General features: G+C 27.0%; 1 protein-coding gene across 2 annotated transcripts in view; it reads right to left on the bottom strand.

Moving 5' to 3' along the window:
* Positions 1-23,890, bottom strand: part of Ars2 (arsenic resistance protein 2) — a 56,184-nt gene that overhangs the window by 5,401 nt on the left and 26,893 nt on the right. For both annotated transcript variants that reach the window (XM_067283891.1, XM_067283892.1), the window contains exons 6-17: positions 18,767-18,936; positions 16,561-16,666; positions 16,417-16,486; positions 14,421-14,535; positions 13,759-13,944; positions 10,096-10,256; positions 9,876-10,016; positions 6,192-6,380; positions 5,941-6,108; positions 5,372-5,525; positions 5,163-5,271; positions 1,587-1,740 (exon numbers count right to left, since the gene is read on the bottom strand). In XM_067283891.1, the coding sequence (XP_067139992.1) occupies positions 1,587-1,740; positions 5,163-5,271; positions 5,372-5,525; positions 5,941-6,108; positions 6,192-6,380; positions 9,876-10,016; positions 10,096-10,256; positions 13,759-13,944; positions 14,421-14,535; positions 16,417-16,486; positions 16,561-16,666; positions 18,767-18,936 (1,723 nt within the window). The remainder of the gene's footprint in view (positions 1-1,586; positions 1,741-5,162; positions 5,272-5,371; positions 5,526-5,940; positions 6,109-6,191; positions 6,381-9,875; positions 10,017-10,095; positions 10,257-13,758; positions 13,945-14,420; positions 14,536-16,416; positions 16,487-16,560; positions 16,667-18,766; positions 18,937-23,890) is intronic.

The raw sequence follows: 23,890 nt of genomic DNA, 5'->3' as shown, positions 1-23,890 counted from the left end.
CGTTTGCGACCCGAATACTAATCACTCCGGTTATCTGGTTTTACGTAAGTGTATTTTTTGATTGAATCACCGGTGTGTAAGGAAGATTAAGAATTTTGAACTTGTTCAAAGTATTCAAGTTTCATTAGAAAGCTCCATTCCACCAGCATTCTTCAATTCAATTTAACATGCTATTTTTTAACAGCTTCTCACTATTGCATTGGAAGATATGAATGATTCTTTAATAATTTTGCCACAATTCTTTGATATCATATGCCTTGTGTTACTATTTGACTACATTCAATATGAATGAACCAAAATTGAAATAACTATACAACTGATTTTAAAATACATGTAAATGCAAATACTAAAAGAATAGTGAACTGTCAATTTGTGGTATGATGAAAAGGTATTATGTATAAGATATAAGATAAATAAACAATAAGTATTAAACTCAATAAAGATTCTATATTAAAAATAAAAAAAGACAGATAAAATAGAAAAAATATGTCAGACCAAATGTTGCTTTATATAATTTAAGAATACTGAAATTGAAGAAGAAATTAGCAGATCTTGGAGATTAAGTAACAGGATCAATGAAAAGAATCAATAGAAAAGCAAGGGGTAAGTAACCTAGATCTAAAATACACTACGAAGATTTGATATTTAATACTTTGCTGAATGTAAAATATTCAGTTTATTTAACACTGAAGAAAGATAAAACAAAATCTACATCAGCTTCCAACAGTTTATTTAATTTACTTTATTAACAATATTATAAATTTTTTTGAAAATATTTAGGAAGGAACCTAAGAAATTTTGACTTCAATTGTGTTAAAGCAAAATTTTAAGTATAGAATAGAATAAGGACCTCTAATAATATTCATTATTAAATACACAGAATGATCACATTTAAAGTACCATTTATTCAATGTTGTCTATAGAAATATGTCCAAACTCAACCAAATTTTATATGCAGACATTTAATTCCAAAATTCACTACTATGGGACTTTGTGGCACTAAAAGCAATGAAAAACTTTGGCACAATTTCTTAAAATGTCATAAATCTCAAAGTACACTTGTAGCATTGTTTTCATTAAACAGCTTCAAGAGAAGACATGTTCAAGCAGTCTTGACCATGCTTGAACATGCTCTTCTCTTGAAGCTGATCTGCCATATGAGTAGCATTTCACATATTGTATGAAGTTTTATACCTAGAAACTGACCATAGCATATGTGTGCTGCACATATTCTGTGTATTTATTTTCTGCTTGTAGTGCCACAGGTTTCAAAATGATGAATTTTAGAAGTAAATTTTTTCCAGTGGAAATCTTAGCATTAAAAATTTGGTTAATTGGACTACTATGTAATTTGTATAATGTTGGACTACTCTTTCCTCCAGCCAGTGTTGAATAGGGAAAGGGAAACTAATTGCAATCTGAATAATTGTATATTAAATTAATTAATGTCAACCTCAAAACAAAGAAGAAATGCATTCCTCCTGTCAAAATCTAAATTCTATATTGGATGCATTTTCAAATGTACTAAAAACATACTGATAGTATTCTGACCATTTTATAGAAATATTCTAAAATTAATAACTTACCTCTTTTTTCACCTCCTCCACTTTTTCTGAATGTTTATTAAATATGTGTTTTCGAACAAATTCTGGGCCTTTAAATTTTTTCCCCGATAATGGACATAACCATTTATCTTTTGCTAATTCTTGAGTGTTAGCTTGAACAAATTTCTCTACTTCACTAAACTATATTAAGGATATAACAACTATATTTTAAAATTTGAGATTTGAAAATTTTCATAAAACACTTTAAAATTAATTCTGAAATTTTTTCCTATAAGATATAAATTACTTATTTCATTAAATTATAACGTTTTCTTATACAAAATTGATATACTCTACAGAAACCAGTATATATTTCTATAATAATTATAACACACTTCTGTAGATTGGAAAATTAATTGATTGATTAATTCTCTAATTTATTCCTTGTTTTTTTTATTTGCCATGCCTTATCATAAATGTAATATCAGCAGTACAGCATGAAGATTGTTAACTATATCACTGCATACAAAACAATTGTTTGTTAAGAACTATATTAACTGCTTGGTAATCAGAAAACAATGTATTAAGTATTTTATAATTTTAAAACCAGATGTGATAGTAACTTATAGGCAGTACAAATTATCTATCAAATAAGAATTGTATTTATGTTATGTTCTCAGAAATTAACTGGGAGTTTGAGTTGATGTAATACATTATAAATTTTTCCATTTAAAATAACTGAAAATAAACTCCTGGTTAACATTTTCCTGAAGAACATCTAATTTTCAGGAATAGATTAATGATGTAAGCAAAAATGCCCATGCATACAGCATATATTGTAATATAAATTTTTCTGATTTTAATTATATTAGTAAACTTATTTATTTTTGTTGTTAATTTGACAGTGCAAAATATATTCAAAATTGCACTTTTCAACTTGCAAATAAATAAGCTTATTAATCACAATTCATGACAAATAATCAATGTTATAAGATATAAGACATTCAAAAATATCTTTATATAATAATGATTATTTACAATGAATCATATTCATGACTTGTCTGTAAACAAAATATTAATCTATATTTTAATTTCTCAACAAATGTTTAAAATTTTTTTATCTGTTTCTAAAATGTTTTACTGTTAGCTAAGACATAACTAGCTTGCATTTTCCCATTGCTGATTTTCTTAAATCTAATTCTTACTGTTGTATTTATTTGTAAAACTTAAAACTGTTTACTTAAATGGCAAATTATTTTTACAACTTTGTTTCAGCAATTCATCTTTTATTGCATATAACTGAGAAACTTTTTCTGCATTTAATTACTAAAAATATTAGTTTTTCATTTCCATTCATATCTTTGCCTTCTCTTAACTGTTGTTTTGTCAGCAATTTATGTTAAATATTGTATAAGCTGAGACAGAAAATTATAAGCTCATAATTTTCTGTAAAATATTATCATAATATATTGTTAAAATATTTCAGAATAATTGCAAAAGTGAATTTCTATCATTAACTGTGTTTAACATTTGCATTAAGAATTTCATAGTTTTTTAAAGGCATGTTTGCATTAAATATTCAATACTATTTTCAGCACTCAAACTGAGTGAAAAGCATTTTTAAAAATTCATTTAATTTCTCATTGCACATAATTAATATAAAATCATTTGTATTATAATATCTGAAATTCTACAAGCAATTATTTAATGTGACATTGTCACAATGCTGGGCTGCAATTTTTAATCATATTTTTGATTTATTTACAATATATGCTCTCCACTCAAATTAGTAGTGCTTTGTACATCATACTTTTCCATTAACAATAGAGTCGTGCCAGTCATCTATCTAATACCTTTCAGGGAAAAATTTTTGAATTGAAATAACATGACTTCTGGTTTGCATTGGAATTTCATATATAGTTAATCAGGGCTTCCTGTCTCTGAGGTTTTCATATCTGGTCTTGTCTTTCATCTATCTAACCCCATTCTCAAGATTATGAAAAGAGACAGACAGATGAACAACAGTGGGAATTTATAGGTCTACAGTTTTTTCAAATTTCAGCCCAATTACAATAAAAAGGTCATTTAACCCATAAATAAAAATGACATCTTTATCAAAATACTGTTTAAGATATAATAATGTAACATTGGATCAGAACATGAAGATGACATATTTGTATTATTTCTTAGCAAATTTACTTTATTGTGATTACCAATTAATTATATGAAAACTAATATAATCCTTCAATAACAAAATATCTGTACTAAAATTTAAATAATAATTATGACATAAAAGAAGACTAATTACAGTAAAATCTCTAAATATTGAATTTTAAAAAACCAGAAGTTAGCCAGTTTGAACAATGGAAAGTTCCACATATAGCAATATATGAAAAATAGAAAATATTTTTATTCAAATGCAAAATATAAAAAGTGGGAATATAATTCTGTGATAAATATATCATAGAATTAAATAAATACTGTGAACTTAAATATATTTATTTTAATCATTAGTAGAACAATATATCAGGCTACAATGATTTAAATAAATATCACGAATTTAAGCACATGACAAAATTCTCTCTCTATGCTATACTGAATTTATTCAAAAATCAAATTTTGCATAATACCATATTTACTCGAATATAAGACGACCTTGTATATAGAATGAGGTGTGACTTTAAAGATCACAATACAGAAAATTAGTTTTATTAATACAATTCTAATTTTATTTCATTTAATCATAAGTAAAATATCAAATGAACGTAAATGGACACATTGTCCTGCAAAAATTACTAGCATTTTAAACTTTAAGGAAAAATCTTGTAAAATCAACAACATAATTACTTGTTTTTAAATACAAGAGGGTAAGCATCCAGTAAAAAAATGCGAATACACGGTTCACAAAAATTATTTGCAAAAATGCAAAGAATCATTCATTCACACATATAGGACAACCCAGGATTTTGAAGCTGTGATAAATAAATAAAAATCTTGTCTTATATGCAAGTAAATACAGTATATTACAACAAATTTCAATATTTCCATTAGATATTGTAGGTTTACCATTAAACTGGAAACCCTGCTTACGAGTAAATGGTATATCACAACAAATGAATTATGTCCATTTCATTTAAACAGATTTTCACTAGCTTGCTTATCTAGTTGTATTAAAACCACTTTACCAGTAAATTTGCCAAAAGGAGTCACAGAAGTTAATAGGTTGTTTGGCCCCCAAAGCATTTAACTAGTTCAACTTAATGAGGGGCAGTGTTGAGCTACTTAAAATTTTGTTTGACTTTAGAAGTAGAAAACTACATTATATAGGGTATTTACTAGAATCAATAAAGTTAAAATAAAGAAGATTCAAGGTAGAGGTTTTATTGTACAATCTTTAATATTAATATTATATTAATTAGGCCCGAAACGCACATGTAAAATAGCGTACTAACTAAATAAAGATGGAAAACTTGCCCAGTGTTGATTAAACGCCACTTCATTGTGCCAGTATACCAAATATAAATAACAACACAGTTTCGATTGTACCATTATATTAATTAATAGAAAATAAACATAACTGTAAAAACTAAAAATAAGGTTCTTTCAAAATAAGGATACATTGCAGAGTCTTTTTTTCCAAGTTTGACAGCTTCTTCTTCACTAAGCTTTACTTGTGGTTGAAGAAAGGGTAAAATTTTTCCTTCAAAATGACTTACATAATCATTAACTAAAACATAAAGTAACATAAATATTTATTAATTAAACTTTTAAATATAGCAACAAATGATCAAATAATTTTTAATAATTTAAATACATAAAAAAATTACTTTCTTGCTGTGTAACTTTGCTGGAAGGTGGCGAGCCACGAGCATGAATGATGCCACAACGATTAGGCATTTCATCTTCATTAGGATACTCACTATGATTATAATAATCAATTGAATGTACAATTCGTAAGTAGAACAGAAGTCGATCAAGTACCTGCATAAAAAATAACATATCTGATCAAATATTAAAATACTTGATTAAAAACTTATTATTAAAAAATGAATGTGTTGTATGAAAGGAAAAATGTGACTGAGATAAATTTGTATTATTACATTATAATAAATGTATATAACAGACAGAGTTTATGTTTTGAAATATAAATTAAACAGATTAGGTTAATATATACGTATTATTGTAATAATATATAATTTTGTTTGTAATCTTATGTTCATTGTATCTAAGTGTTTTGTTTTTTGGGAGATGGTTTTGCTCCCTGCATCAAGGAATGTATCCAGTAAGCGTAATATATACATATTATATTTTTAAACACAAAATCTAAATAATTCAGTTATAAATCACAAAGAATAAAAATAGAAAATCAATTAAGTAAATGACTGGTCACAATTACTTTTATAAGAGTTTCATCTTTTTCCAAAGTGCATCCACTTTCTTCTCCATCTCTATTTTCTTCTTGTTCAGACATTCCTAAAAGTTCTTCTTCTTCTGCATTGGCTTCTTCAATCAAATAGTCAGTTATATTTTTCAACAGAGGATTTTTTGATACTAATCCAAAATTCTAAAATAACAACATAAAATACATTAGTTATTTTTAAAAAAAGGAAAAAAAATTAATAATGAATTAAAGCATGATAAAATTACTTGATCATGCATTTCTTTTGTTTCTGTATCTGTCCAGAGATTTCTTTGTTCATCCATATTTTGAATAATTCGAGCAGCAAGCTTGATGTCAGATCTTACGACTTGTTTATGTGAAGCTATGCCATTAACAGATCTGATCCTGCGACTAAGATCTCTGTTAACAATAGCACCTAATTCATAATCACGTAACTGTAAAGATAATCATCATTGTAATTTTTTAAAAAATAACCACAAAGTCTATGTACAGTACATAAATAGCACAAAATATAAATTTTTGCAGTTAGCCAAAAACTCATTTGTTTTTTAACACACAAATTGATACTCAAGTATTAAATCTTTTTCTGTAAAACTTGGAATTGTGCATATATGTTAACTAATTACTGGAAATACTTTTATTTTAATTTTTATTTTTATTTTATCTTGCTTTGACAAAATCTGAAAACATGGCAAATCATAATGACTGTAGTGATCAGATATTTTTGCAAAATGCTAGATCTACTAAAAACAAATGTCTCTCATTACTTTATTTAATGGTTTTTACATCTTAACAGAAAGTTGAAAAATTCCATATATTTATATATTAAACTTCCTTATATTGAGTGTATAAATATGACTCTGCTCTTTTTTAATAGACAGCATTAGTAGTACTGCTTGCATGCAACTGATTCTGCCAACACTTTTATTTGAAAAATTTTAAAGCAGTCTTCAAAATAAAGTGCAAATAATAATTATTTTTATTTGATTAAAAATGTCAAGTTTTCTGCCAGGAAAACAGCATTTTTAAGAAGTCTTGCTTCATTATTTTATTTTAAAGAAAATGCAGGAGAAACATATCATTTGCTGTTGGAAATTTACGGTGAACATGCTCCATCCAATACAACATGCAAAGAGTGGTTTCGACAGTTTAAAAAAATTATTTTAATACACATGACAAAGAGCATGGAAAAGCACCAACAAAATTTCAAGATAAAGAATTGGAAGCATTACTTGATGACAATCTTTGCCAAACACAATCAGAACTGGCTGCTGCTTTAAATATTTCTCAACCATGTATTTCCCAACTTCTACATGAAATGGGAATGATTCAAAAGCAAGGAAATTGGGTCCCATATGAACTGAAAGAAAGAGACATTAAATGTCAAAAAACCATATATGAATTATTGCTCCAAAGGCAAAAAAAGAAAAGGTTTTTTGGACCAAATTGTTACTGGAGATGAAAAATGGATACACTTTGACAATCTTAAACAACCGAAGGCATGGATACATCCAGGTGACCCAGGTCCATCAATGCCGAAACAGAATATTCATGGAAGTAAAGTTATGTTGTGTATCTGGTGGGACCAAAAGGGTGTTGTGTACTATAAGCTGTTGCAACCAAATCAGACAATCAATGCTGAACGTTACAAACAACAGTTAATCAAATTGAATGAAACATTGAAGCAAAAACGTTCAGAATATGCCAAAAGACACAACAAGGTTGTCTTCCAATATGACAATGCTCGCTCACTTGTTGCAAGATCAGTCAAGAAAACTCTAGAAGAACTTCTCTGGGATGTATTGCCCCACCTGCTATATTCTCCAGATGTCGCTCCTTCGGATTACTATTTGTTTCGATCCATATAGAGTGACCTCTCAGGAAAACAGTTCAGATCTTATGAGGATATTCAAAATTGGGTTGATAACTGGATTGCTTCAAAACAACCAGACTTCTTCCTTCATGGAATCTGTTTGTTGCCTGACAGATGGGCAAATGTTGTAACTTCTGATGGAAAATACTTTGATTAAATTTTTATTTCATTTTAAAAACATACAAATATCTTATATTTACTGAAAAAAGGGCAGAGCCATATTTATACACCCAATATAACAAAGTATTTTTATGTTATTCAATAGTTTGTGCTAATTAACATGATGACTTCTTACATTCTCAAATCCTTTAACAAGTAATTAGATTTTATGAATAGTCTGATTAAATTTTACTGTCAAAATTCCTAAACTTATTGTTTTTTGTTATTTATTATTATTATTTTGCTTGACAACATATTGGCAACTTGGACTCATGTCAAACTGGGCCTTCTACAATTATCAAAGGACATTCTATTTTGAAAGAATTTTACTTTTTTTAAGTACTTTATGTCCCTTATTATGCCAGATGAATTGTACCTTTGAGTTTCTGTCAGATTTATATATTTCTCCTCCTTTCTTTTCACATATAATTCACATAACCTTTCTATTGTGCTATTAATTCAACAGATGGAGTCCAGGATATAGTTCATCTCCAGTTTATTAAATATAAACAACTTTGTAAAAAAAATTTGTATTTTAATTTAAAATTTTTATATATTTATCTATCTTTCTGTTTTTGTTATTTCATACTGTATTTTTAGTTAGGAAATTTGTTATAAAAGGTAGATGATTTCTTTCTTATTCAATACTCAGATTATTATATAAAATGATCTGGCTATTAAAAGCATGAAGAATTTTTTAGAAATAATAAAGTTATGTTTAAAATGAATAGTGAATTTTAAGAACAATAAATACACATAATTTTTTTAACTTGGTTATATCAGTTATAATACATAGATTAAACTGTTATACAAGAGTGCGTGTGACAAAGTGATATTGTGTGATGCCTCAAGTTCGCAAGCATATCTTCTACGTGGCTTATAGAATTGAGTTCATTCTCAAAATTTGATGGGCCAATTTTGATAAAACTTTGCCATTTTATATTGATTATGATAAAGAATTCAGAAATGTAATATATGTAAATGTAGAAAATAAGGGTCCATGCTTTCATTTTCAATATAAAGTTGAGTCAGAGTGATAATGTCCATACTGCTTAAGCATGCCTAACAGAATTTAGAGGTAAAAAAAAAGCATTGCATGCACTTAACAGAAAATAGACTCATAAAATGAACAAAACACAAGAACAAAGCAATTGGCATTAATTGATTTAGTTTTGGGTTTATTCATATACCTCAAAACAACATGTGGGCAATCTGCAAAGAAAGGAATACCTCTCAGGAGATCTTTCATGGAAAAATGCTCCTTATTTAAGTGTTACTAACATGAAGAAAATATGGAAAACTCCACATAGCCAGCCCATTGGCCAGGCGTGAACTTACAACCAACTATCAATGTTCAGTGATTTTATCCACTTTGTCATTGATGAGCATTGGCATCAATTGCTTTGTTTTTAAATCACCCCACTGTGTTGAAAAGTGCAAGAATAATCTGTGTGTGCCTGGCCAATGCAAGCATCTCCAGTGGCTGGCAGGGTATGAGGATCTCCTCTCCCATAATTGGCAGTTGCAAAGAAAACCTCTTTCATGGCAGTAAGTGCAAAGTTCACCCGTCCATGACTGTCAGGTATAAGGATTGCCTTTTTTGTGTGTAACAAGTGCAAGGATCACTTCTTTCCAGCTCCACCTCATTTCTATCACAATACAATAAAGTCACATGATATCCTAGTACTATAATTATTAAAATTTTTAAAATTTTAACTTTGACATCTATTGCAGTCAAAAGCTTTCATTATTTTATAATTATAAACCATCAAATATAAATCATATAAATTTCATTTAGTTAAATGTAAAAAACATAACACTCACTAGTTATTCAGAAATATTAATAGAATTTAACAGATAAATAAATAAAATTTATATATAAGGTAAGGAAACTCACTCTGATATTATTCAGATTCCAACATATTTCTTTTATATTGACTGTGCGTTCAAATGTTACCCAACCTCTCCTGAAAAAACGTCTCTCTGGTTGTGGATCTGCAATTGCAACTCTCAGAAAACCAGAATATCGTTTACACATCTGTAAAGTAATACAAATTAAGTAATTATTTAAATATATGTAAAAAAATTCTCCATAAAAAGAAGAAAAATATATTCACAGCTTCCACTTCTTGTTTGGTGATGGAAGGTGCAAGATTTCTTAAAAATATTGAACAGGTCTTGTGAAGAGGTCGGGGTTTTTGAACAGAATCTTCAGCAATAACTTCTTTATCCTGCTCTGTAGTTTCTATATTTTTGTTATCTTTTTCTTCAAATATATCTAAGTTTAAATTGTAAAACTTAATTTAAAATAATAATAATGAAGCGAACAAAATATTTTGTTTACTTATTAAATACTCCAATTAAAAACAACTAAAAACAATTAATACGTTAAAATATTTCTGGATTCTGTTCTCATCATCATCAATAGTATTTAATAAAATAGTTCTGTAATTGTTGCTTAAGAAATATCTTAAGCAACAATTACAGAATAATTTTATTAAAATTATTTGAATTAAAAATTTTATTGCATAAAAGATTTATTTTAATGTATTTTAAATAAGTACTGCTCAACGAATTTGAACATGATCAAATAAGAAGCTTTCTAACATCGCTGCTAGCTGCTGAGAAGCTTTGTAGCAGTGATGGGCAAAATAAGTGCATTTATCTGTCACTAAAATACCACTTCTCTCAATCAATCTATGGAATAAGGTATCATATACACAGCCAAAAAACTGTATAATCCTGAAGGTTGAAGATCCAACCAATGGAAAAAAAAGACCAAAGAGAGAGAGTTTTAGTTTTGGAAAGTTTGTCTTTCTAGAACTCAAAAATGAAATTGAAGTACATAATAATCAGTCTTTAAGATGTATAAGAGATACTAAATCTTTAACACTGACAAATTCCTGGAAGAAACTTTTATTGAATGAGAGATACTATACCACACACAATGAACACATGAGACAATATTTTTATGAGCTCTACGTCAGGGTAGAGAACAGGAAGTTACATTAGAAAATGTTGATGAATGGCTAGAAGCTAATTAAAATAATCCAGGTTATTAGTTCATAAGATATTTAGACATGATGCAATGAGTGGAGATTTCTGATACAAAGTGAAAAAAAATAATAGCAATTTACCAAAAATGAAGCTGAGTAAAATGAAAGGACACTTGAACTACGTATTCAAGTTTGTAGAGAAAACTGAAAATGAAAATATATTTAAAAACTATGATCATTTATGATACTTTTGCAAATTATTGGTCAAAAGCACCTCAACAAAAGATAGAAAAATTTTTTAAACCAGTTTATGCAGAAAAATCTTTAAGTGGGACAGAACAAAGTCCATCATGCACATCATAACTGTTCTATATGTTAAACTAGAGAAGTTGTGCATCAGCATTTGCCACTACAAAATGATCTTTCATAACCATAGAATATTGTTAAATTAAATAATTCTCTGCATCTTTCACCTTAAATTTAATTTTAGAAAATTTTATATGTATCTGTAAATATAAAGAAATCAGCTTTAACTATTTTAATGAATTTGCTTCTATGTAAACATAAGATGAAATGACAGTTTACAAATGTAATCTTTCAAACACAACATTACACTATTTATAAACATAAAAGCATAACAAAAATGTGCAAACCCTCTATTTTATATTATAAAACAATAATGTACAGCAAGTCCTCATTTAATGACATTTCATTATACAGTGGACCCCCTATAACACGGGTTCATATAACACGGCAAAAAAACTGTAATCATGTTCATATAACACACTAAAAGAGACTCGTATAACACGGTAAAACATCATTGCCAACTCATGTCACGACAGGATTGGTCGAATCTGGACCAATAGCAGATATTGTACAAACTGTTGAGTTTAAATGAGCACTGGACCTACTAAAAAACATTTATTATTCAACAGCCATAAAAATTATATTTTTATTAATGATGTCTCCAAAGTTAAGTTATTTTTCTGCGAAAAATTCACTGATCAGGAAACACGCGCCTGCCATTCAATGAGCTGCTCCGCGACAAAAACAATGGTGTCGTCGAATGGTGCACACTCAGAAAGTAATCCTACAATTTTTTGTTTATAGCATAATTTATATGGATTATTCCAAAAAATTATACATGATTTGGAAATGTTAAGTCAAATTAGTCTAGAATCAATTAATTTTATGGAAGAAAACCTTTCAAATAGCCATAGCTCTTAAACTGCACACGTGCCGGGCTGTGATTGGCTCATGTATTTAAGTGACTTGTACAACACGAAATGTATCTACCGCGTTATAGGGGGGGTCTACTGTATCATCATCAAGGAAAGATACAAGTACATTTGTAATTGTTTTCAATTAGTGTTGTCAAATTTTCTTTATATATAAAAACAGTAAAACTGATTCTATGAAGTAGAAAATAAGTGATGGAGGTTGCAGACATGATCCAATTAGAATGATATTAACTGAATTACATCTTGTTTATATTATTTAGACTACAGTAAAACTGGTTTCACTATATGTTGTTTTTGCTTACTTTATAGCAAAACACATGAAGTTTTATATCAAACAGTCATTTTGGTTTAATGTGAGTGCCATTGGGGATATGTCAGACATTCTATCTGAATTAAATTTCTTGCCAAACTTGAGTTAACATATGTTTTATAAATAACTACAACAGAGAATCAAGTTTTGAGCTCAGTGAGATTTGCAGGCAAGGGTAGAATAAACATTAGTTCTTTAATGAAAGCCTAAGCAAATTTCTGGGATTTGCTCAAATGTTATCCAGTTAATAATTTGTCAAGAAGAACCAATCCACAACCAGAACAAATTCACAATCCACAATATCATCACCACCTTATTTCCCAGATTTGGTGGCTCTTGATTTTCCTTCTGGTGTTTCATTAAAGTTCTAGTGTTTATTCCATCCCAGTCTGCTAATCATGCTAATCTCCAAAACTGAAGTCACAGTTGCTATTACTGATTGACAACAGATGTGCTACTTTGAGTTTGGCAAGAATTTTAATTTAGATGGGATCCCTGCCATATCACCAACAGAACTCATATCAAAACAAAATAACTGTTCAAAATAAAACTTTATGTGTTTTGTTATAAATCAACATTTCAACTTATTCTTTAAGTCTTCTGATTAAAATTTTATATGATTTCAAAGTCCTTTTTAAATAATTCTGTATAATTAACATTAATATCCTATGTTAATTAGTACATTAAATATTATCCTAATAAATAAATATAGAACAGTTCATTTTATCTTATAATTGGACTAGCTATAACTGAATTATTATTATTAAATATAAAAAACTTTTATAAAAACATTAGAATTTTGTTTCTAATATTTCAAATTATTATTCTAAAAATCTGATAGAACAGTTACAACACTAAATATTTTAAAAAGACATTACTATAAACATTTGACTAATGATCTTTACTTACAGGCATTTTGTATATATATTACTATTAAATTTTAAAAAATGGCCAAAACTATAATAATCCAATATACTTTTTATTATACAGTATAAGGAAACATTAAGATGATATTGGATTTTGGATTTATAAAAAGTATTGTTTCAATACTAATTAAAATGTAAAATTGGATGGTGATTTCCAATTTTTGTCTTAGTTATGTATTTCTGTTTTTAAAACTTTCTGTTACACACAAATCTCCACTATCCTTATTTGCATTTTCATGACATATCTAATTACATTTAAGGAAAAGAACAACATTGTATAATCTAAATTTGAAAGAACTTAATTTACTATTTTCTTTCTTCTTCATATTAGTATCTTCATTTTCCTGTTTTTCTTCTACAGGAGCATCATCATCATCCTTTTCAATACTGCCTTCCTGTTCTGTTCGTGAATCTTCTTTATGTTTCTTTTTCTTTTTTCTTTTTTTTACATCTGAAGCGTCATCTCCAAGAACAACAGATTCACATTCCTCCTCTAAAATTTTAAAAGTATTTTATTGCTTATATTAATGTTCTCAATAACAAATTATATCAAATACTAAAGCATTTTTAAATTTTAATCTTCATTCATCAGCAATCATATACAGTAATAAATTTCCATATACACAAATGTAGACAAAAACATTTCCTCAAGCTATATTATGCTTTTGCTACATATTCACTAAATACAAGTGCACAAGATAATTTAAACTAAAACTGTTTGATTATAGTCTATGATGCGTAGACTGATATTCCATTTTAAGAATTTTCAGCAACTGAAACTAGCATTAAAATACCAAAAACACTTTTACATACAATAAAATATTTGGCTCCTGAAAAAGTAGTGTGGATTTCTATTTTCATTATAAAGGCACACATTTTGTTATTACAATAAAAGTCTTGAAACTGCTCAAAACATAAAAATATAATTTTTTACTTTTAAATTCTTTAAAATTAAGAATAATTTCTCACCAGCAGCAGCAGCAGGTTCTAATTCACTCTCTGAATCAGCAGAACTGTCATCATTTTCATCATAGCTATAATCTCTTGATCGTTTACGGCGAGGTTCAATCTTTTCTTCTGGTTCCTAAATCAAACAAAAACTCTGAAATAAATACTAGCAAATATATTGTTTAAAATCAGAAATTTAATTTACACTTATATATAATTCCATGTTAAAATTACAAAAATTGAAAAAGTATTAAAGATAACATGCTTTTTTAGTATGCTTTAATATCATCTAAATTTGCACAAATTATAATAGTTCTGATTTCCTGCAATAAATTATTCACATTTCTATTTCTATTATTTTAAATGAAAAGAAGTTTCTACAATTACTTTGATTACAACTTTCAATGAGATATATAATTTCATATTCAATAATGAAGCAGCTTATTAAATTTCAGAAATATAGGTATTAATAACTAATTAGTGATACAGGTATACCTCAATCAACAAAGAGGATGCATTCCACAAAATTACTTTGTTAAGCAAAACTTCGTTCTCAGAGATAAAAATGCTATGGCCTTAATAGGGGTATGTTCTTATGTAAAGAAAATAAAAGACTTTTCTTGAAAAGAGAAAAGCTTTATTAAATAAAAAGTCAATATCACATTCCAAAAAAAGTATAAAATCATGACATTTTAAAATAGGAATCTAAAGTTTATTGTTTATGGTTACTTTACTCTTTCATTTAACAATTATTTGTATAGATCTGTTGCAATTAACAATACCTCTTCTGCCTAAATAATCATCATTTTCTATGTCAATAAAACATCCTTTTTAATCTTTGGTTACTAACACTTTTCCAGTAGGGACTTTTTTAATTTTGTTCTCCTTTTTTTCCCTTCATTGTTAACAAGTTTTTCTAGATCTTCCATTAAAAAACTTTTTTTTGCATTTAATAAATTTCATACATCCTCTTTGTCCACATTTTTGAAACCTATTGATTGAGCCATCTTCATTTATAATCTATTAAATGTTATTTTCCTCTTTTAATACAATTTATTCTTTTCTTCATACTCATTTATTGCAGTACATCACACTGAAACCCACCTTACAAAGTGTCAGTAACGACTAAATTACTCTGATGATGCACAAAACTGTTAACACACATATACACCTATAACTTGAAATACATGACAAGTTATCATTGTTTGGCAACTGGATGACTTCCAGATGTTGATTTTGAAATTTTAATATTTTTACATTAAATGGGGCTGAAAATTATGTACTGTACTTCATTATATTGAGGCTTTGTTACCAGAAATAACATTAACTGAGATATGGCTGCATATATTTTTACTATAAGATAAATCATTTTTTCTCAATTCTAATGTATCATCAAATCTAATGAACATCCAATTTTTGAGACATTAAAACTTGAAAAAGGTTAGCTTGGGAATGTAATATGCATCCTGTATTGAAGATGCAAATGCAAAAAGTTAATGTATTTACACAGTAATAAATACATTATTATTATTATTAAAATTTAAGTTACATATTTTGTTAAAAGTTAAAAATCTGTAAGTTAAATAAATCAATAAAATTCATAAATATCAAATGATTTTTGTTATCTTATAGTTCAGGGATGGCAAACCTTTTTGAGTCCGCATGCCATATTGTAAGCATACTTAGCTTTAAAAATGTTAATGTGTGCCAAAATCTTAAGACTTCGAATAATGATATTTAAAGAAATTAAACAAATATGCTTTAATTCGAATAAATGTAAAAAATCTAATTGAAAAAAGGATGATTAGGTGATAAACAGAAAGGATGATTGAAAAGGACAGAAATCATATGATACATTACATGCCATATGACTTCTTTTACGTGCTACTTTGGGCACGCGTGCCATAGGTTCGCCACCCGTTATAGTTAATTAGCACATATTTTCATAAACACAAGGAAATTTCTTTTAAAAAATGTATTTTTACTAAATGCATTAATATAGTAATAAATTAATTACTTTTACTATTGGTTTTTCTTCAGTTTCATCTTCATCCTCTTCATCTTCTTTGTTTGACTTTTTATCATCCCTTAAGATATAATTTAAAGATTTAAAAACATTGTAAGAGTGAAATGAAATATTAATTTGAAATTAATAATTTACTTCTTAATTAAAGGAAGTGTTTCCATTTCTTTAGGTTTTTCCTCTTCATAAGGCTCATCTAAAACCCTGAGATCATTATCAGTACCACCTTCTAGTTTTATAACAACTAAATAAAAATTATAGATTAATTATAAAATTATTAATTTTTTATTAATCAATATGTATTTTAATTAAAATAGAATGCTGCTGAAAATCATCCATTAAAAATGAAATTATTCATAATAAATCCATCAAAATAAACTATAGTTATTATTTATCCCACATTTTAAAAGCCTTCCTTTATTCCAATGTCAATATTTTTAAAAAACATTAAATTTCTCATCTTATATAAGTATAGTCAAATTATATGATCTGAATAGCATATTTATTTGACTGGTACATGAAATAATAAGTTTGTCAGAATTTCTTTAATCATCTCTAAAATTTTAAACCACAAAAATAATTACCACTCACATATAATTTACAGTATGAATCATCCTATAAACACACTATATCATACATCAATTTCTTATAAAAGGATTTCTAACAATTCCTAGCAGTTAACTATAATTGTATAGAAAAAATTTATTGAAAACTCTTTTTGTTAGACTGCTTATGGCACAATAACAATCTAATTTATATTGTTCATTGCTTTTTGCCCTTTAGCTACATAAACTTTTTGCGATAACCTCATCAATTACCTGACAATTTCTAAAATTTAAGTAATTGGTTAGGTTATCACAAAAACTTAATCTAATTTATATATCTAAGTGTATATATATATAGTAGTATATATATCTTTGTAGTAAACAATACTGAACAACTGCTGTAAAGGAAATCAAATATGTAGAAATACAGAAAATTTATTTCCCATCATTCAGTAAAAAGAATGAAATTCTCATTTTATTTGAAACAATATAAAAAATTTGATTTTATAAATTATTTATGAAGATATAACACAAATGTAGATTCATAAAGCCATTTACTGTTTTAACTTTTGCTCTTTCTGAAGACAAAATTGTTTTTACCCCTCAACCTTTGAGGGGAATTTGTACAGCAAAACCAGTCAAAGAACTTTCCTTTTGGCAATTCTGCCTCAAATGGATTAAGGCAATTTTGGTCAATCTTGTGTTTAAACAGTTAAATAGAACAAATTCCTTTATACTAGTTTTGGTTACAAAAAAAAAAAAAAAAAAGAAAGAAAGAAAGAAAGAAGAATTATATTCTAAAAATGAAGATATAATCTTCTAAAGCAGTGTTTCCCAACCTTTTTTGTGCTATGCCCCACCTAAGCCTTTCTAAAATTCTTATGGTCCCCCAACATATATGTTGAACTCTTTTGGAAAGTCTCTCGTTGTCGTGTTCGTTGAAGTTTTTTCTTGCACTTAATTGCCACACTGTTTTATTGTAACCACGATAAAACCCAATCCTTTCATCAAAGTCTCTTGCACTTTCCAGTCATTGCCAAACGCAGCCTGGAACACCACAACTCACGTCTGCCCACCTCGAGGTCTGGGCAAAGAATGTTCTTTCTCCTCTTTCACCGGCCTCAGGGCCTCGTTCATCTCTTTGTTCTCAGTGGTTCCCAGAATTGTTAATCCCACCCCAAGGGAAAAGGGTTATAAAGGAAAGTTCTAGAAAATTAAAACTAACTTAAATCAATATTTACAATAAATACGGCATACAGCGGCTATACGGCTAACTTAAACTCTGGACGAGTTTCGAATTGTCCCCCTTAACAATCAAATTGCCCCCCTGTGGGGCGTGGGCCCCACGTTGGGAAACACTGTTCTAAAGTATTTAATTGTCAATAAATATTTGACTTCTAAAAATATGAAATAAAATAATAGTAAAATTGTTATATTGATTATCTTCTTTTTGAATATATTTATAAAAAAATTAGAAAAAGGAAATCTTTATTAAGTTAATATATTAATTTTTGTATTTATATTCACTACTAGGTGTATTAAGAGACACAAGGCTTGTAAAAAGCCTTGTCTCTCTTAATACACCTAGTAGTGAATATAAATACAAATAAAAAGAAGACACGGTCTCGGAATACATATTTATATTAATTTTCAACAAAAAATAAATGGATGCAATCTGTCAGATATATGAAAAATTTATAAGGAAAAAAAAAAAAAAAAACGCACTTTATTCAGAAAAGTTATTACAAATATTCAAGAAAGTTTTATCTAAACAAAACAATTTTATATCAGATATTTACCTGCATCTAACAAATGGACAATTTGATCTGATTTCTCGACATCTATGCTCACAGCATCAATAGCATCTTTATCTAATAACTCTAAAAACACATCAAGCCTTTTCTTTAAAGCAGCCACTTGATCGGCTCGTCTTTTCCCACATTCTTCAGGATGATATTTTGATTTAAACCTTTAAATTTGAAAGATATATTAAATAAACTAAGAAATATCAAATATTATAATACATATTCAATTAAGGGATGATCAAAAATTTTAAACAACCATATTTTCTTGTAATCAAAGGACATGAATGTAATTCCATTTGGAATTTAACACATTTTCCCATTTAACTTTAAATTCTTTTATTAAATGGACAATGATTTAAAACCTACAGCTTACGTAAACATTTGATGTGTGTAATATTTGTATATTAGTGAAATAACTACATTTTAAAATAAAACTACGTTGTATCTTAAATCCAAAAAGATTTTATTAATACCTATATATATACATACTTTTTTTTGTAATAAATAAATTCAAATCTCTGATATTCCAACAACTCTGAAAATATAGTCATTAGCATATTTATTATTCCATTACAAAAATTTGTTTAAATATTTTTTTATAATAAATATTATAAAAAAGAATAGAATAGAATTAATATCCAATAATGATTCTATTCTATTCTAAATATATAGTAGTAATAGTAACTGACTTTTTTTAAAACCTACTCATAACATATGATTATATAAAAAATAACCTCTTAATTTAATGTTAACATTTTATAGAAAATATAACATTAAACTCTCTTTTACAAAATATTAAAATTTAGTGCATGTCAACAATTTATACTAATAAAATAAAAGTCAATTATCAATTCTTCTAGTATTTTTCTAAGACTGTTCGGATCACTTTCCATAAATCTTCAAAACCTTTAAGTAGAGCAAAATCAATGCTGTGTTTGCTACATTTATAAATTTTATAAAAACAAATAGTGTTCAAGGATCATACTTAATCATTCAATCGATCATTAATCAATCATTTGGTTACATTCCCATTCAATTTGAAGAAACTGAATTAAGATCTCAGCAAACCTTTCTTCATATGTCTAAATTATTGATTATATATTTAAATTGCTTAATTATTAAAGTTATAACACTTTCAATATAATATATTCTTAAAACAGTAATCAGAAATAGCAATATTTCTCAATTTTTTCAAATTTTATATTTACATCTATTTCAATAAATAAATGCCATGATTAATTTGATGAATTCTAAGTTGAATGTTTTCAACAAAACTATTAATTTTTAGTAAACTCTAATAGTTAAAATTTTATTTTGAGAGCAATTTGAATTAGAATAATCCAGATATTTGTGACAGAAATATCAAAAAATACACACAGTAATATGAAAAGGGTTTTCAACAAGAGATTTAGAGGTACTGTACAAGTATTAATTATGAATTTTCAAAAGTAATTTAAAAACTTTAAAAAAGACTTCAATTTATCATATTTATCAAATAGTGAAGATCTATGGAAAGCAATTATTGTTTCTTGTAAATATATATATATATTAATTTTTACAGTTATGCTACCCAAATCTCTGACCAATTTCTCCAAAACTATTAAAAATTTGGATACAACCATACTGGTTACTCACGGCACTGACTGGGAATAACTTAAGCATCCACTTAATAGGCCTTCCATGGCATTCAGAAATGATACTTTATATCAATCTAATTTTTTTAAATGTATAATTATGTAATTTTTTTATTGCTTGAAAAATGTTGTTACTAAAAAGTTTTAAAAATAAAATAAATTATATATAAATAATAATCTCATTATTTTGAAATAATTCATGTATTAAACACCAATTCTTTTTAAATAATAATTTAAAATTTGTTTAAAGATTAAATTTTTAAAAACCTTCTTTATACAGTATGTTTCTAATTAGACTGACTTATTATTCACTTTTAACATAATATATATTACAACAAAAAGAACAAAATATTTACTAAAATAAAATTTTATAAATTTGACACAATAAAAATAATTTTAAGTTAACAATATTTATCATTTTATTAAATCACAAATTATGTATAGCTTTTTATTTAGTTATAATTTCACTGTAATAATAAATAATTTTAAACAAATATATAAATTAATGCTAATAATATTAAAATTAATCAAATTATAATTGTAATATTTATTTTTGATCATCCCTTGTGTAAATTATAAATATTTAATTAAATAACCTTAAGAACCTCATCATGGGAACACTAATTTCTCACCTTTTTTTCATGATGCAACACAAGTGGTTGATTCTGTAGTTCGATTTAGCCCTTTGGGCTAACGCGCCTATAGCTAACTAAGTGCACTGTTTGTACTATAACTGCGTTGTGCGCAGTAACCCTAACTAAACAAGTAATATCGAATTGCTTCTTTGTTCAAGAAAGTAAGCGATGAACATGGTAAGCGATAGAATCACATTCTTGTGATATTTCATATGATGATCAAAGAGTCCATTATTTGGTCTTTATAAAGATGTTGAAGAAGACCTGTTACTCAGAAGGAGAGAATCCTTGAGAACAAAGTCAGCACTAGGACTGATTTATCAATTTGATAAATGTATATCTATATAGTGTACATGATTTTTGTCTTAGTGCTGACTCTTTTAAGAGAATAAGAAATAAAATACTGTAGAAAATAAAACAGTAAACTAGGGCTATTGGATATTGTCATTATACAAATCACATTATTATACAAATTGGGCATTCACATAAAAATTCAACTGAAAAGTAAAGTATATGATTTAGAAGTTATATACGTATATAAAAAATTATTCGTAACATTTCACCCTGAAAAGATGATTTTCCTATCTATTTTCTACATGGTTTGGAATATGACTTTTCCAGCATACATATTGAAATATAAAAACTTTGTTATATTTCAAAATGATTAAAAACTAAAATACAGTAGAAGTTTGTTAATTTGGAACATGTACTGTACATCCTCTGGAAAGTAGCCAATAATCTGAAATTGTCTAATAATAATCTAGCATGCTAGTACAGGTAAGATTAACAATGACATCAAGTCTTTAAGTACCCAGATGTATGAATAAAGCTACCCTGTGAATACAAAAATATCAGCAGTGAGAATATTTTCTAATAAATTATTCTCCCCAATGATATTTATTCATTTCTTGGATAAAGATATAGATAACAAGTAAATCTGTTACTTATTATTTGCTGGAAGTTGCATTTAGGTGTTATTCATTTGAACATTACAGCTCTAGTTTATATATGTGCCATTTTTTATGGATAAAGATAAAAAAGATACTTAAAAAAAACCATCAAATTTGTAATTTAAATGACTTCACATTATTTTCCAGAATGTGTATAAAGAAATAAAACTAAATAAATTATTTTTGTATATATTCACATAAAGCAATAAGAAATTGAAAGTTGAAGCATACAATTACTCTCAATCAGGTTTTATGTAGTTATCAAGCTGTTTAATTGCTTTTGCTTTCCTGTTAAAGTGAAAATACTGAAAATGATATATCTGGGATCATTTGGATCAGAATTTGATTTCCCAAAGAATCTTAAAAAATACAATAAAAAACTTTATAAATTTTCCAATGAAAATGTGCTTATGTTAAAATTATCATTATTTTAATCTTTGAATGTGAAATCTTTATCAAAATAATTTTTGGATTAAAGAAAAAAGTAGGCATACTAAAAATTATATCAGTACTGGGAGATTGATGTATAAAATTTCTAAAAACACTCAAGACCTGTTATACGGTTGATTAAAATAAAATTCAAATGCATATGTAGTCAAAAATTTATCAATGATATTTTAGATTAAATAGAGAAAAATGATCATTACTGTTCTTATAATAATGTTTAGAAGTTTTTTCTTTTCACAACATTATTCATTTATTTTGCCTTCCATCATTACTAGAAAAATATTAAAACTCACTTTTTTTAGTTTTCATGAGTGTGACTATTCACTGCACAACAACTTTTTGGCATTTTTTTCAAAAAAATGTACTCACCAACTAACTTGTATTCACAAGTTAGCTTTTTTTTTTATCGATACATCTGGGTAAAACTTGACATCATCATTAAACCTCCATTCCATGAATAAAAATTTATTTAAACATGTAGTATTCTAAAAACCTTGAGTTAAGGAGGGGAGTGCAGCGATGGATGTTGAAACAGGAGGTTCACCACTGAATTGAAAATATTATTTAAAAAAACTCAAATCAAATGTTACTGCATTTTGTATAAAATTGAACAGTTTTATTGGTGCTATCCTAATATCCGTTTATGCAACAATCACAGAACAATCTTAACATAGTACAATCACACACTGTATCATCTTCAGACTGATTATAAAGCATGTGTAAACAAACCTGCAATTATTTATTGTGACATCATCACAATGCCAAACAACAATTTTTAATATTTTTCATTCATTTGTTCTTACAAACTTCTTTCAGGGGAAAATTTTTGAACTGAAATAATGTGAATTCCAGTTTGCATCAGAAGTTTGCATATAGTAAATCACAGACTCCTGCTCCTAAGTTTTCCATATCTAGTCTTGAATTTTATTTATCTAACACCGTTCTCAATATTAAGGAAAGACAGTGAAAATTTATAGGTCTACAATTTTTTCAAATTGCAGTGCAACTAGAAGCCTACAGCAGCATGTGCTGATACAAAATGTACAGCAATATCTGCAATGTTCAGATCACATATAACTTATCAATTTTCAAAAAATATAAAATTGTCTGGTAATCTGACATTTTCAATAATCTGTCACCTCTGATCCATAAGTTCCAGATTCATATGATGATCAATTAAAACTATTAAAAATTTGAAATGAAAATTGTATATACAGTAATCTCTACTGTATATACAATTTTAACCCATTTCTTCACTGTTTAATTGATAGTGAAATTATTTTAAAATAATTATTAAATTTATTTAGTTGTTAAACTTAAATTCAAAATTAATTAAAATTATTTCTCATATAAAAATTATAGTTAAACTTTTCAAATTATTATGTATCAGGTCAGTCCATAAGTTCCTGTGCATTTTTATGACCTTGAGAAAAATCTTGTTTTGCTGTTAAA

Source organism: Centruroides vittatus, unplaced genomic scaffold (genome assembly GCF_030686945.1).
Source record: "Centruroides vittatus isolate TY-2023 unplaced genomic scaffold, ASM3068694v2 scaffold_1015, whole genome shotgun sequence".
In the NCBI taxonomy this organism is placed as follows: Eukaryota; Metazoa; Arthropoda; class Arachnida; order Scorpiones; family Buthidae; genus Centruroides; species Centruroides vittatus.
Note: the sequence above shows the minus strand (reverse complement) of the source record. Positions and strands in the feature narration are given on the sequence as shown.